This window comes from Anabrus simplex, chromosome 8 (genome assembly GCF_040414725.1).
Source record: "Anabrus simplex isolate iqAnaSimp1 chromosome 8, ASM4041472v1, whole genome shotgun sequence".
NCBI classification, from domain to species: Eukaryota; Metazoa; Arthropoda; class Insecta; order Orthoptera; family Tettigoniidae; genus Anabrus; species Anabrus simplex.
In genome coordinates this window covers 39224542-39238642 of record NC_090272.1, presented here as the reverse complement: position 1 = coordinate 39238642, position 14101 = coordinate 39224542, and the positions used below count along the sequence as shown (strand labels likewise).

The 14101-nt window shown below is 38.9% G+C and overlaps 1 protein-coding gene across 1 annotated transcript in view; it reads right to left on the bottom strand.

The window, feature by feature from the left end:
- noi (splicing factor 3a subunit 3 noi) overlaps nucleotides 1-14101 on the bottom strand; it is a 102141-nt gene that overhangs the window by 8793 nt on the left and 79247 nt on the right. The window contains exons 10-11 of the mRNA XM_067152845.2: nucleotides 3925-4035; nucleotides 1278-1368 (exon numbers count right to left, since the gene is read on the bottom strand). Coding sequence (XP_067008946.1) covers nucleotides 1278-1368; nucleotides 3925-4035 — 202 coding nt within the window. The remainder of the gene's footprint in view (nucleotides 1-1277; nucleotides 1369-3924; nucleotides 4036-14101) is intronic.

The window sequence follows — 14101 nt, the reverse complement described above, 5'->3', positions numbered from 1 at the left end:
GAAATAAAGCATCAAATACGCTTGAAAATTAGGTTTCGTAAATTACACAAGCACATAAGAATTTATCCTTTATTCTAAGGTAAGGGTATTGGCAGTACTAGAGGTTATATTAGTAAAAAATTGGAAGAAGTAAAAATAAATCGGAAAACCGGAAGACGAGTTAAAAACCGGAAAGTTTCCGGGTAAATCGGAAGGGTTGGCAGGTATGCATGCAGTATACTGTCTGAAAGCTGAGAATCTGCTCTCTTTCTTGGTGTTGGAATGAACATCATACTTTGCGTAATGAAACAGGAAATTATTCATTCTCAGGGTAAGGCGATTCTCCGCTTGGCAGTCAGCAAAAACAGCCGACCCTAGCAAACCTTGTATTATGAGGAATGAAATCGAATGAATATTACAATATAGCGCGATTAATAGGGCAGTGATATAGTTTCAGAAAGTTATGCGATTTTTATTTACTCGTGGCAAAAGCAACAGCAGCATGACAAAATGTTCGGGTGAGAGTGAGGACACATTTGAATGCGACAGTGGTGATGAAGTCCAGCCTGCCTCCAAAAAGACAAAGAAGACAAAGGAATATGGCTGGAAATGGAGTAAAACAGGTGATAAAACATCCAAATATGGTTTTACAGGAAATTCTGGAGTAAATCCCATCATAAATGGGAACCTTCGTCCAGATCCCTCCCTCTTAAATATTTTTCAACACATGGTTCATGACTCTTCAAGGGATGAGAACGGTTTTGCCGATCAGTTTTAAAATGTGTTCCTTCTACTATTTTCATGTTCTTTTTCATTACCTATCTACAAATTTCAGTGGATTCCTTAGAAATGGGAACGAATGTTGATGTCAGACAACCTTAATGAATAGTTCAACAATAGGTTGAATAGCTTGTAACAGGATGTCCAAAATTGATCCTCCTTAATTAATTTTAGAATTCTGACAAGTTACCAGAGGTCATTCATCGGTATTCGAATTGTACTGTGTGCATTATTCCTCATTATTAGGATCTCTATCATGAGATGTTTGGATAAACAGATACTATAAAGTGAGCTCGGTATTGTAAAACTATTTGAAGATCTCTTGCAACAGTTCAACAGCAACTAGTAGGATAGTTTTTTGCCGTATAGTTGATTACTGATCAGCCGCACTGCATGTGGTAGCAATAAGACTATCAGAAGGAAATGTCTAGGTACTAAAGGCTCTCACATTTTAAACATTCCAACACAATAAATACAGTAATTGATAAAATCTTGTATTACAAACACTGAATACTTACGTGCTAACGCATCTTCAATCTGCGTGACGTTTGCAAAGTGGGCTGTGTTTGGGATGCCCAAACACCTCATACCATGGGCGTGCCGCCACTCCTGTAACACCATAACAAACTTATAACCATTCTCTTAAACTGAAATCTTTCGAGAGAAAATTAAAAATCTTGTACATAATTTGACAATAGTGATGGGTCTGTTCACATTGCTATGAAGCAATTACAAGCAGCTTTACAGTGCACCGACATAGATAGGTTTTATAGCGATGATGGAATAGGAAAGGGCTAGGAGTGGAAAGGAAACAACCATAGCTTTAATTAAAGTACATCCTCAGCGTTTGTCTGGTGCGAAAATGGGAAACTACGAAAAACCATCTTCAGGGTTGCTGACAGTTGAGTTCGAACCCACTATCTCCTGAATGAAAACTCACAGCTGTGCACCCCTAACCACACAGCCAACTTGCTCGGTGAAGTGCACTAACCATTTTCTTCAGTCGCGGCAGTTGCAAACTAAATTGTTTCTTGTGGTAATTCAAGATTCTATTACCATCACCGAACTCATTGTTTAAGCAGTTAGTTACGCCTTCCCTCAGAGATGAAGACCATTGAGCGAGTGTGTGTTTCTGTATCTAGTGAGATGATGGCGTGTTATGGCTAGTGCACACCAAAGTTAATAAACTTTTGTTAACAAACTTCTTCAACATTACGACCACACCAAGTAAGCTGATTGTGAGGTTATAATGCGTAAGGTCAGATAAAAGAAAATAGATGCAGTGTGTGGCAAGGAAAAATATTGGAAAGGTGTTTGGAATTCAGTTTGGAGAGAACACTTGTCAGGACTTTTAATTCATGATGCAGCAGGCATTGAAAATGTTCTTGAGAATGCCCCTCCCATGACTTGCAGTTCTTGTTGACAGTAACTGGCCCTGAAATTGCGAGAAATTATACAGAATATCGCAAAGCCGGCTCCACTAATGACAGGCTGTGTATAACTTAGATTCCTAGCAACTGGTGACTCGTACATTTCACTTATATATTTGTCTAAAGTATCGAAACAAGCAATTTCAGTTACTGTGCCTGAGGTATTTAAAGCTTTACAACAATCTCAAGGAAATGGTAAAGTTATGAAATAAAGAAAATCTTCATTTAACGTAGTTACGATAGTATTATTTTGATCATAGGGTATACAAGTGATTATGGAAGATTACGTTATTCAGCGATAAACAAAGCTGGAAATGAAACTACATTAGAACATAGCTAAAAGAATATCATACAGAATTAAAAATACTCTAAAATATTAGAACTTTTGCTTGCAAATTGATAATCAGTTTTTAGAAGAAAGCATCTTATTTCGCTCTACAAATTTACGTGCTCTAATTGCGTTCTTGCACATGTGTGAACCGAAATGTTAACAAGAACACAAAAAGTTAATGAAAAGTTTCATTCACAAAAGTTAAAGTTAGCAACATGCAGGAAAAGTTTACGAATATGCGATTTTGTTTATTAATAGTCAAAAATGTTTATGAACATTGTTGGTTAACCATGTTTATTAACAAAGTTAACGAAAACATCTTGGTGTGGTGGACACACCATTATGTGTTGTGTAATATGTGCGATGAAAATAAGATAGTGAGAGGGGAAAAAAACCTGATGTAACCTCCTCCTATCAAATTACCATCAACAGTGCCATATGGCCCCACTCTATATGAGCACAGTATGGAAGTTTAAAATTTAACTCTTCTTTTTTTGACACACACACTAGTGATTGAGAATTGTACCACTACCTCTCCTACACTGTCAGCTAACATTCTGAAAGTGAATTTTTTTTTCCACCAATGGGACTTTGAACTAACCATGGTGTCAGATCATAGCAATTAAGTGGGTTCTACACTAAGAGTATTTCAAAAAAAATGGAAAAAATTAGGAGAAATTTTGGAGAGCAGAACATAACAAAGAAATGACCCTGTCTCCAGTATTCCGTAAGTTAGGAAGGTAAAGCAGAGGGTACTAGAACCAGAAATACAATGGTACAATATCAATATTTCTGACATTCGAATGATAAGACTAAGGAGACAAGGGCAAGTTGAACCGAAAACACATGACAGGAATGACAATCTATTACACTGCTGTTATTACGAGGGCAGATCAAAAAGTAACATATGACACTTCTTTTAAACTAAATATTTAACGAGAGTGAAAAGTAGAAAAAACTGTGCCACAAAACTCTACAGATTTAACCTATTTTACAAAATATTATTAAGTGTCTCGACACGTTTCTCCCATCATGATAAGTTGAATATGCCTCAATCATAGAACTCCGTTCCACAGTAGTACTGCATAGCGCACTTGTCTGCAAACATGGCATATTCACCCTGGAGTCAAAAAGGGAGAAATGTCTAAAAGGACTTGCTTCATAGGCTAAAAGTAGATAAAACTTGAGAGTAATTTTTGTGCATAACTTCTTGATCATAAAGGATGAAGCATAGTGAAATAACTCTTCCTTTGAGTATGTTATTACATATCATTGCAGGATTGACAAATAGTCACTGGCTTTTTAAGACAGCCAGGACTGATGAAGAGCATGCAATTCCAAACTCTCTCAAATTCAAAACAACTGAGCTGAACATTTATCTTACTTGACTATACATATACGTACAGCAAAATGTCGTTGAAACGCCTTTGGTCCTTTGTACGTGAAGTTGCCACAAATCTCACAATTGTAGCTGATGTTGAGCCCATGCAATTTATACAACCAGTATGGGATAGGCTGGAAATAAACAAACATTCTGTGATTTAGCAAACAATTCTTTACCAAGTCATGGCAAAAATTAAATACATATTACAATAAAAAATTATTAAGGGGCAACCTTACTGAAATATTGTGCTATAAACAGCCTGAAAACTGAAAATGAGATTTTGGTGCTGGTAGATACTCCAAACTGGGGAACATGGTTATATCTTTCTTTTTTCATTTGTGGACATTTTGAAGGTCCTGCAGAGATGTTTAAATCGCATCTTTAGTTTGAAAGTCGTCACAATATGAGTAAACTATAATCTAGTCAAGATCCTTGGGGAAAGTTGAAGGGCAGAAAAACAAAAGTGAATGTGCTCATTTAGACAATGAGAGATTATGAGATAAGGAACTAACTTCAGTTAACTTAATTCTGAGTCAGAAATTTATGTTAATGTCTTTCAGAATAAATTACCTGAACGTACATACTGTATATATCAAGAATTCAAAGTCTGATTACCTGCAAATGGGACACACATGCACTCGTACAGCTTTCACAGTAAGTAGTACATATCCATTTTAATAACAGATGGTAACTTTTGAGCAATACCATACATCAATAAACATGTTGCTAATAATACAAGGAATGTGCTGAATCCAGAAATAATACAACAATTTTCCTTCAAATTCTCTAATCTGCATAACTAAGTTTCAAAATAATAAACCAAAAATTGTTGCTCCTGGAACATTTTAAAACAGAAAATTCTGTAATTTTGGAACTATTTTTCCTATTTGGGTAAAATGTTGAAGCTTTCTCAATTAGAGTAATGGTATTCATCAACCTATGAGATACAGGGCTAATAATGATACGCCTGTCACAAACTGATGAATATTAATAGTCAATATAGATCTAATACGAACTGAAAATGGTCAAGTTTATTAATAAAGTAATGGTAATCAATTGCTAAAATTTCATGAGAGGAAATATTATACATTTCAGTAGGATCTGCCTTTAAGTATTAAGTATTTTAAGTATTTTAAGTGTACTATTTAACTGCTGGTATATGACTCTTCCTTTAAGGGACCTGTAGTAATATATTCATAGTACATTGTTTATATCATTTGCAAGAATCCTCTTACTATTTGAAATTCATAAAAACTGTATAAACTCAATTATTTCTCTGGGCAATGTCAGCCCCTCTCTAGTTCTTGTACATGCCTTAACGCTACTGGTTACCTGAGGGAGAGACTGCAGATAGTGAACAGACACATTAGTTTACATCAAGACCTTCTCCAGTAAATAAATGTAACTGATCAAAATCTGAACCAGGGAGGTTTTTAGTACATTATAGAGTAGTGGTGGTGGTGGTTAGTGTTTTCCAAAAGAGTACAGCTAGGGAACCATCCTCTATTAACACTAATCAGAGCGAAAAACTTAAAAGGGTCCGACACTTCAAAAAATAAAAATATCAGACTAAGAAAGACAAGATCCACGAAGAGCGTGGAAAGAAAATACTCCCTAGACTTCACAAACCTAATACCATCAGGGCCAGAAGAGAATAAGACAAAGTGAGGAGCCTGACACAAGTAAGTGTAAGCAATGTCGGACTCAGCTAGGGGATCCGTGGTCGCCAACGCACCCTCCCAAGCTGAAAGCCCCTGGTCCCCCTTTTAGTTGCCTCTTATGACAAGCAGGGGATACCATGGCCACCCACAGGAGGATTTTTGCCTGCACCCATTTGTGGTCAGAAAACGAATCATCAAGCAATTAGAATTGGGACATGGAATATTAGAAGTAATAATGACAGACCTGAAACACAAACAGCACTTGTCAGTCATGAGCTTGCTAAACTGGACAATGAATTTACCACTCTGAGTGAAACCAGATTGTTTCTGGTGAAGGGAAGGGAAGGGAAGGGAAGGGAAGGGAAGGGAAGGGAAGGGAAGGGAAGGGAAGGGAAGGGAAGGGAAGGGAAGGGAAGGGAAGGGAAGGGAAGGGAAGGGAAGGGAAGGTGAAGTCGTCTGCAAGGAGTTGGTTTGCCATAAAAACAAAACTGGTAAAAATCGCCCACCTCACTTCCACAGCAATCACTCTCTGGGGATACATTCATCACTCTCATTTCCTTATATGCTGTAGATGCTGATGGAGATGTTACACCAGCCGAGCACACTCATTAGCAAAGACCGGGCAAGTTAGCCATGCGGTTAGGGTTGCACAGCTGTGAACTTGCATCCGGGAGATAGTGGGTTCGAACCCCACTGTCGGCAGCCCTGAAGATGGTTTTCTATGGTTTTCCATTTTTACACCAGGCAAATGCTGTGGCTGTACCTTAATTACCACTCCCAGGCCTTTCCTGTCCCATCATCGCCAACATCTCTGTGTCGGTGTAATGTAAAGCAAATAACAAACAAAAAAAAAAAAACAGCATTAGCAAAGTATTACCTGAGGACAAATTATTGTTACTGTTTTGCTATTTCAGTGACAGAGTTGGGAGTAACAACCAGCTATGGGAAAATGTGACAGGCAAACAAGGTCTTCTAAATATAACACCAGTGGGTTACTGCTTCTCAGCCAATGAGCTGAACATGAACATTTCGTCACCTATAGTCAATCTCTGCTACCTAAACATTTTAACATATATTTACACTTGGAACTAGTTTCGACGCTGTGTTACATCAGTGTGAATAAATTCCACACTGATGTAACACCTTGTGTAATATAAATGTCTACATGCTAGCCTATTTCCCACATTTTGGCTGAAGATGACGCCAAACAGCGTCGAAACTAGTTCCAAGTGTAAATATATGTTGTAAATAAACTATAACATTATTGTATTGAAAAGGTGGACCCTTTTAAGTTTCCTATCTTCCATTCTCAGTTCAATACGGACAAAAATGAAATTCTTAGATTTAAATAACCATTTTAAGACCCTATGGATGTACTGCTGCTCTAAGCCCTGGCATATCCTTGACTATGTCACCGTCCATTAATGCAATAAGAAAGACGTTCTGATCACTAAGACTGCACAAAATATTTGTTGACTGCTGGACAGATCACAAACTTCTGATTTGTCAACTCGGAATCTCTTTCCACCACAAATTGCCTCTGCACTGCTCAAGTCTGCCCAGCATGAAGTTTGACATCTGTAAACTTTCAGATCAATCCATAGCTGCACAATTCCAGAATGCGATCTCCAGGTGACATATCTAATCAAACCATCACAAATGACCTGGAGCAAGAATTGTCAACAGTTTGAAATGTTCTCCTCAATTACAAGTAATCAATTTCATCTGATCCGTGGTGGAGTTATTATATATAACAAATTCCAACTTGTATATACAAGCTGGAATTTGTTATGTACGTTCTCCTCAAGCCAGCAAAGGAAACTATTAGTTTTGAATAAAAGGAGGTTTAAGACTGATTTAGGACAATAGTACTGAAATTCTAAGCCTCAACGATGTCAAATGGGAAGCTCTTATATCCCATCAGCAAAATCAATCCTTCACCTTGAAGAAAGCTCATTCCTAAGTTCTCAAAAGCAAAATACTGGACTAGAATAAGAGAAATAATGAAAAAGTGGTGGCAACAGAAAGCTAAAGAACTTCAAAGGTTGTCTGATGCTAGAAACCAACAAAACTTCTATGCAGGGATTAAAAAGCTATATGGGCCAATAGTTCTCCAATAGGAACTCTGAAAGCAGCTGACAATGCTACCACTAAGAACATCTTAGAGTGCCAGAAACAATATTTCTACACATTTAATTCACAACTTGACTGCAGCCAAAGACTTCATATGTGATGTGCCACAACAGTCCCCATAACCATAGATGGCAATGCTAGAGTCATAACATGAATTACGTGAGGCTCTCAACAAACTGAAACCCCTCTGGACCAGACAACATTCCAATGGAGTTGACTGAATGTGGAACTTACTCCAAAAGACAAGGCTCTTCACACTTATGTTCATAGCATTCGTGCCATTTATCACGGTATTGTATATCTTGTACGTCCATAGCTGGCAAATGTTTTGTAAGGATGCTACTTGGCCATCCGCCTGTGGGTGGGGGCAGTAGAATAACACCCATGGTATCCCCTGCCTGTCGTAGAGGCCACTAAAAGGGGCACCAGGGACCTTCTACTTGGGAGGGTAATACTTTTTTTTTTACGTCGCACCAACACAGATAGGTCTTATGGCGACGATGGGACAGGGAAGGCCTAGGAATGGGAAGGAAGCGGCCGTGGCCTTAATTAAGATATGGCCCCAGCATTTGCCTGGTGTGAAAATGGGAAACCACGGAAAACCATCTTCAGGGCTGCCGACAGTGGGATTCGAACCCACTATCTCCCGGATGCGAGCTCACAGCTGCGTGCCCCTAACCACACGGCACTTGGGAGGGTGCACTGGCGACAACGGTTTCCCTAGCTGAGTCTGGCAGTGCTTCCGCTTACTTCCATCTATCCTATTCAATCTCTCTTGGTCAACTCTTGTTCTTTTCTGACTCCGATGGTACTAGGCCTAGGAAGTCTTTCATTTTCACACCTTTTGTGGCCCTTGTTTTTCCTTGGCTGATACCTTAAATTTTTCGAAGTGTCGGACCCCTTCCATTTCTTTCCCCTCTGATTAATGTCAGTAGAGAATGGTTGCCTAGTTGTACTACCTCTTAAAACAATAATCAACATCCCGAGAGGTACGCCTGCGCACAGCAACTCCAAGAAAAATGCAGAGCACAGCTACCCCCCCCCCCCCGACCCTTCTATTTAGTTTGTATGATCTGGAAAAGGCCTTTTAATCTGTCCTGAGAATTGCTATGTGGGCAGTGTTCAGTCACTTCAACTGCTATGAACACTTTGTTGGCCTGATTTCATATCACTCCATGATAATATCTCTGGTCAGGTTTTCCATCATAAAAACATCTCAGATTGTTCGTGTTTCCACAAATATATTGTAGTTATTCATTTAAATCATGATTATGATCATCATCATATGGAGCAGTTTCCAACCAAAGGCTGGGTCTGCTTGAAACATAAGCCTCTACATCGTTTTCTGTCCAACCACCAGTTCTCTTCTCTCACTCTAGTCCAGTTCCCTCCTCTTGCCTCGATGCTCTTCTCCACTTTTCAGCCATTTGTCTCTCGGTCTTCCTCTAGGTCTCCTCTTCAACACCATTTCTAACATCCATCTTGGTATCCTTTCTTCTCCCATTCTGTTAACATGTCCATACCACTGCAACCTTGATTTTTCGTACTTTTCCTGTAGGAGTACCTCATCTACCATCTCCCGAACTCTCTCATTTCCTACTCTGTCCATTCTTGTTAAACCTACTCGACGCCTCTCGAACTTCATTTCCTACTCTGTCCATTCTTGTTAAACCTACTCGACGCCTCTCGAACTTCATTTGTATTCTACTTTTATCCCTCACCATCACCCACGTTTCTGATTCATAAGTCAGAATTGGCACAAAATAAGTCTTTTAGATACAGTATTGCCCCACATTTACGTTCCCGACTTTTACGTTTTCCCGTCTTTTACAACATTTTTTGTTGGTACCCTAAGATTTCCTATGCTCACAATGTATTAAAATCCTCAAATTTACGTTTGCGACATTTTATGCTTCCTGCCATTTACGTCACGACAGGCCGTTCGAGAGGAAAAAATTCGAGGTAAAATGGCGTCGCAACTAACCTAAAATGTTTTGAGTAACCATGGAATGATGACCAAATCAAACAACCATGGTCTATAATAACTCTTAGAACTCTCAGTATTGAACTTCCGCTTAACCAACACAGCGCATTCTTTGATATCAGGTGTTTTCCACAACGTCCTAAACCTTATTTTCAAATCTGACAACGATATAGTGCCCACTAATCTTTCAAAGAGAAGAAGAAATCCGACAATGAGCTGAATTAACAAAACCGCAATGGAGAAGAAGAATAAGAGGAAGAAGGAGATATCTGGTGTTTGCTTTATTGCTAAGTACAGTATAAGCCACAAGGAGGGGACGTTATCAAGTGATTCAGTGTTTGTCTTGCCTGAGTTTGTTATTTCATGGTTATTGCTTTACACTTGCGTTTGTTGTTGGAGTTGTTAAAGTTATTGTCAAAGATTCGTCACATTTACTGTATTTTTGTTCTTTGTTACATTTTTTGTTCTTGTTATGTGAGTCGAGCGGTCAGAGTGAATTGCCGCGATCTTCCTTTCCCGTCGTGTGTATTTGTTAATCCTTCTTTGTTATTGCTTTATTGTTTTCCTGCTAATAATGAAAAAAGGAAGGAAAGAAAAGAATCACTATGGATGAGAAAGTTAGAATATTAGAAAAGGCTGATTCGTACCGTGGAACATGTGTTTCATTGGCACGCGAATTGCAGCTTCCTGTATCCACGCTGAATAGAACTGTGAAAAACAGAGGAAGCATGACATCAAATGCTTCAGAATGCGGACCAAACTCCAAGGAAAGGAAGTATGTGTCATACTGCAAATACACGAAAATGGAAAAAATTGTAAAAAGTTGGTTTGAAACTTTAAAAGCCGCAGGCATTCCAATTGATGGTGTGCTCTTAATGGAAAAGGCGCTTAAAGTGGCAAACATTCTTGGCATTGAAAATTTCAGTGCGTCCAATGGCTGGATCGACTAATTTAGGAAAAGGTATAACCTAACCTATAAAACTGTTTGTGGGGAATCTAATGCAGTTAGTGATGAAACTGTGGAAGAATGGATCGATAGAAGATTGCAGGAGCTGACCAAGGATTACGAACCCAGGAATATTTTTAACCTAGATGAAACTGGACTGTTTTTCAGTGTGCTGCCCAGCAAGACTTTGGCATTCAAAGGAGATAAATGCCATGGTGGGAAACACAGCAAGATGAGGCTCACAGTGATGTTGAGAGCCAATGCTGATGGCTCTCAGAAGCTCTACCCGTATGTGATAGGGAAATATAAAAAGCCTTGTTGCTTCAAGAATGTGCAATCATTACCTACTGCCTACGATGCCAACCATAAAGCTAAAACATGTTTCGTCATATATTGTGTACCTATGTTTAAATATGGCTGATGATGACCCTGAGTAGGGTTGAAACTTGTTCCATGCAATGTAAATAACATTGTAAATACAACTATGTATTGAATAGGTAGAAAACTTTTCCCCCTTTTCCACCGGTATTCCATGGTCCCTTGAAAAGTGTAAAAGAAGGATAATACTGTAACATCTCTGTGACACATCCCTGTTCCATATCAATCCTCCCACACTGTTAAAGAATCCATTCACACTCCTTCCTCTTTCATTGATTTCCATCCTGTTTCCTCCCCTTTCTTCAAATACACTTCCCAGGTATTTAAAGCTTTCAGCCCTTTTCAGCTGCTCTCCTCCTAATGTCATTCCATTATACACTTGGTTCTTGTTTCGTGTCATTACCAGCTAAGAATTTCACTCCATAAGATGACTCAACGTCCTCCCATACGTTGAGCTGTTCCTGCACTTCGCTCTCATGGTTTCCCCATATTAATAAGATCATCTGCGAACAGCACCGCTTTCATTCTTCTCTCTCCTGGTCTGCGCTACCTTCTGTATTATATCATCCATCACCACTATAAACAGCAGAAGTGAGAGGGCACTTCCTCGCTTTATACCATTTGTGAACTTAAACCATCCAGTTCTTTCGGTTCCGACTTCAACACAGCTTTTGCTTCCATCGTACATATTTTTCACCCTTGTCACTATCTGTTCATTTACTGCTTTTATTCTCATAGCTTTCCCGATCTTGTTTCTACGGACACTGTCATATGCCTTCTCTACGTCCATGAAGGCCATCACTAGATCTTCCCCATACTCATAGTACCGTTCTTGTAGCTGCCTCTCTGTGAATATGAGGTCAATAGATGACCTTCCTTGTCTAAGGCCATACTGACATTCTTATTCGCTTTTCCAGTACTTTTTCATATATCTTGTCACAGTGACACATCAGGGTTATAACACGGTAGTTCTGACATTTTCTTCTGTGTCCTTTCTAAAAGATGGGTACTATTACACCGTTCTTCCAATCTTCTGGTCCTTTTTTTCTCATACCACCCTAACCGCATTATCCTGTATAGTCACTGTGTACCTATTTCCCCTGCAGCTCTTATCTTCTCCACACTTAACTCATCAACTCCTGGTGCTTTTCCCAGTTTCATCCTTTTCACAGCTTCTTCCACTTCTGCCCAAGTTAACTCCTCTATTTTCTCCTCACACCTGTCATCAGTTTCCTCGGTATAATCTTCCTCACTTAATCCAACCACATTCAGGAGGTCCTCAAAGTATTCCTTCCAAATTAGTTTAATTTCCTCCTTTTTCTCCACTAGGTTACCATTTTTATCCTCTATTCTGTCCAATTCACTCTGCCTACTCTTTCTTTTATTTCTCACCATTCCATACAATATATTCTGATTGCCTTTGCTATCTTCCTCCATCATCTGTGTCCACTTCTCCATCCACTTCCTCCTCTCCTCTGTAATCACTTTTTTAGCTTCCAACCTTTTGTTTGTATAGTCTTCTCTTGCCTCTGGTGTTCTTTGTTGGAACCATGCATGAAAGGTCTTATTTTTCTTCCCTACTGCTTCTTTCACTCTGTCATTCCACCAAGGTGTCTCCTTCAATTTCCTCCTTCTGCAAATCCTTCCACATGTTTCAGCAGCTTTTACCAAAGTACTTTTAAATCTTTTTCATTCCTCCTCTCCTGTCCTTGGTTCATCTCTTGATAACCTTATTTGTCTTTGATACTCTTCCTTGGTTTCCTTCTCTTTCATTTTCCTTTTCTGGTCTTCTCTATTTTTTCTTTCTTCCAGTACTCGGAGATTCATTACCAACAGCCGGTGGTCACTTTCTAAGGCCACTGATGGTATTACCTTCAGATCTGTGATGTTCCTTTTCCTTTCACAGTCGAAGAACATATAGTCCACAACTGATTTCAGTGACCAATCCCTGCTATACCATGTTACCTTGTGGTTCTCCTTCTTCTTAAACCATTCCTCTGCAAAACTCCAGCAATTTCTTGCCTTCATCATTCCTCTTTCCCCAACCTTCTGGTTCTGGCACATTCTCGTAGCCCATCCTGTCCGCACCTAAGTGGGCATTTAAATCTGCCATGACTATAATGCATTGGCCATTTAGCTGTTTCTGCAACTGATCCTCAAAATCTTCCTTCTCTTGCAGAGCGCAGCCTACCTGAGGGGCATACACTTGAAGTACTTCCAAGCTCTTTCCTTTCATAAATATTTTTATTTTCATAATTCGGTCACTTACCCCTTTCGTCCCTTTCTCACTACTACTCCCACTCTATTATCCCTTCCTTCTTCCTTTCCACTCCAGTACAGCCAGAAATCATTCCTCAGTTCTTTATTACTTTCTCTTCTCCAGCTTGTCTCTGACAAACCTAGTATATCTATTTTCCTTTCCTCCTTCACATCCACAATTTCCTCCACTTTGTTTGTTAAAGTTGTAATGTTCAATGTTCCAAATCGTAGTCTGTTGGCTAGTCTTCTGATATATCCATCCGGCTTAATGTTCCTTTTCTTAAAAGCAACTTTAAATCCATCACCAGCTTGCTGGGCCTGTCGTGACTTAACCATGTTTCTATCAGTTAATGCACATATTTAAAACAAACAATAGCCCCAGTAGCACGGTCCGTCAGTTACTGTACATATTTAAAATAAACACCAGTAGCAGTGATTATGATGATTGCTCTAATTACATTAAATCACATATTTAAATTCAAGTTTAGTTTCATATCTTTCTTTTTATCTTATGCTTTAATCATCTCTTTAGAGTCACCCTCTGCGACCCTGCTCCTTTAGTTATTCACTTTATACTGCAGCACAAGTTGCTGGTTCAATATATCTACCCTCTATTCGAGGTCTTTCTGTCCACGTCATTGTGACGTCACCGGCAACTTGCCTTGTTATTGGCTGTGAATGATGTAATGTAACCTTCCGCGGTCATTATTTCTTCTTTTGCAGTGTTATTTACTTTTTCTATTATTTATTATTGAGTTTCTGTTCTTTTAAGGCTTACACAAGATTTTTCCCCTTAATTCTTTATTATTGGTCTGTAATTTAAAATTAGTTTCTTT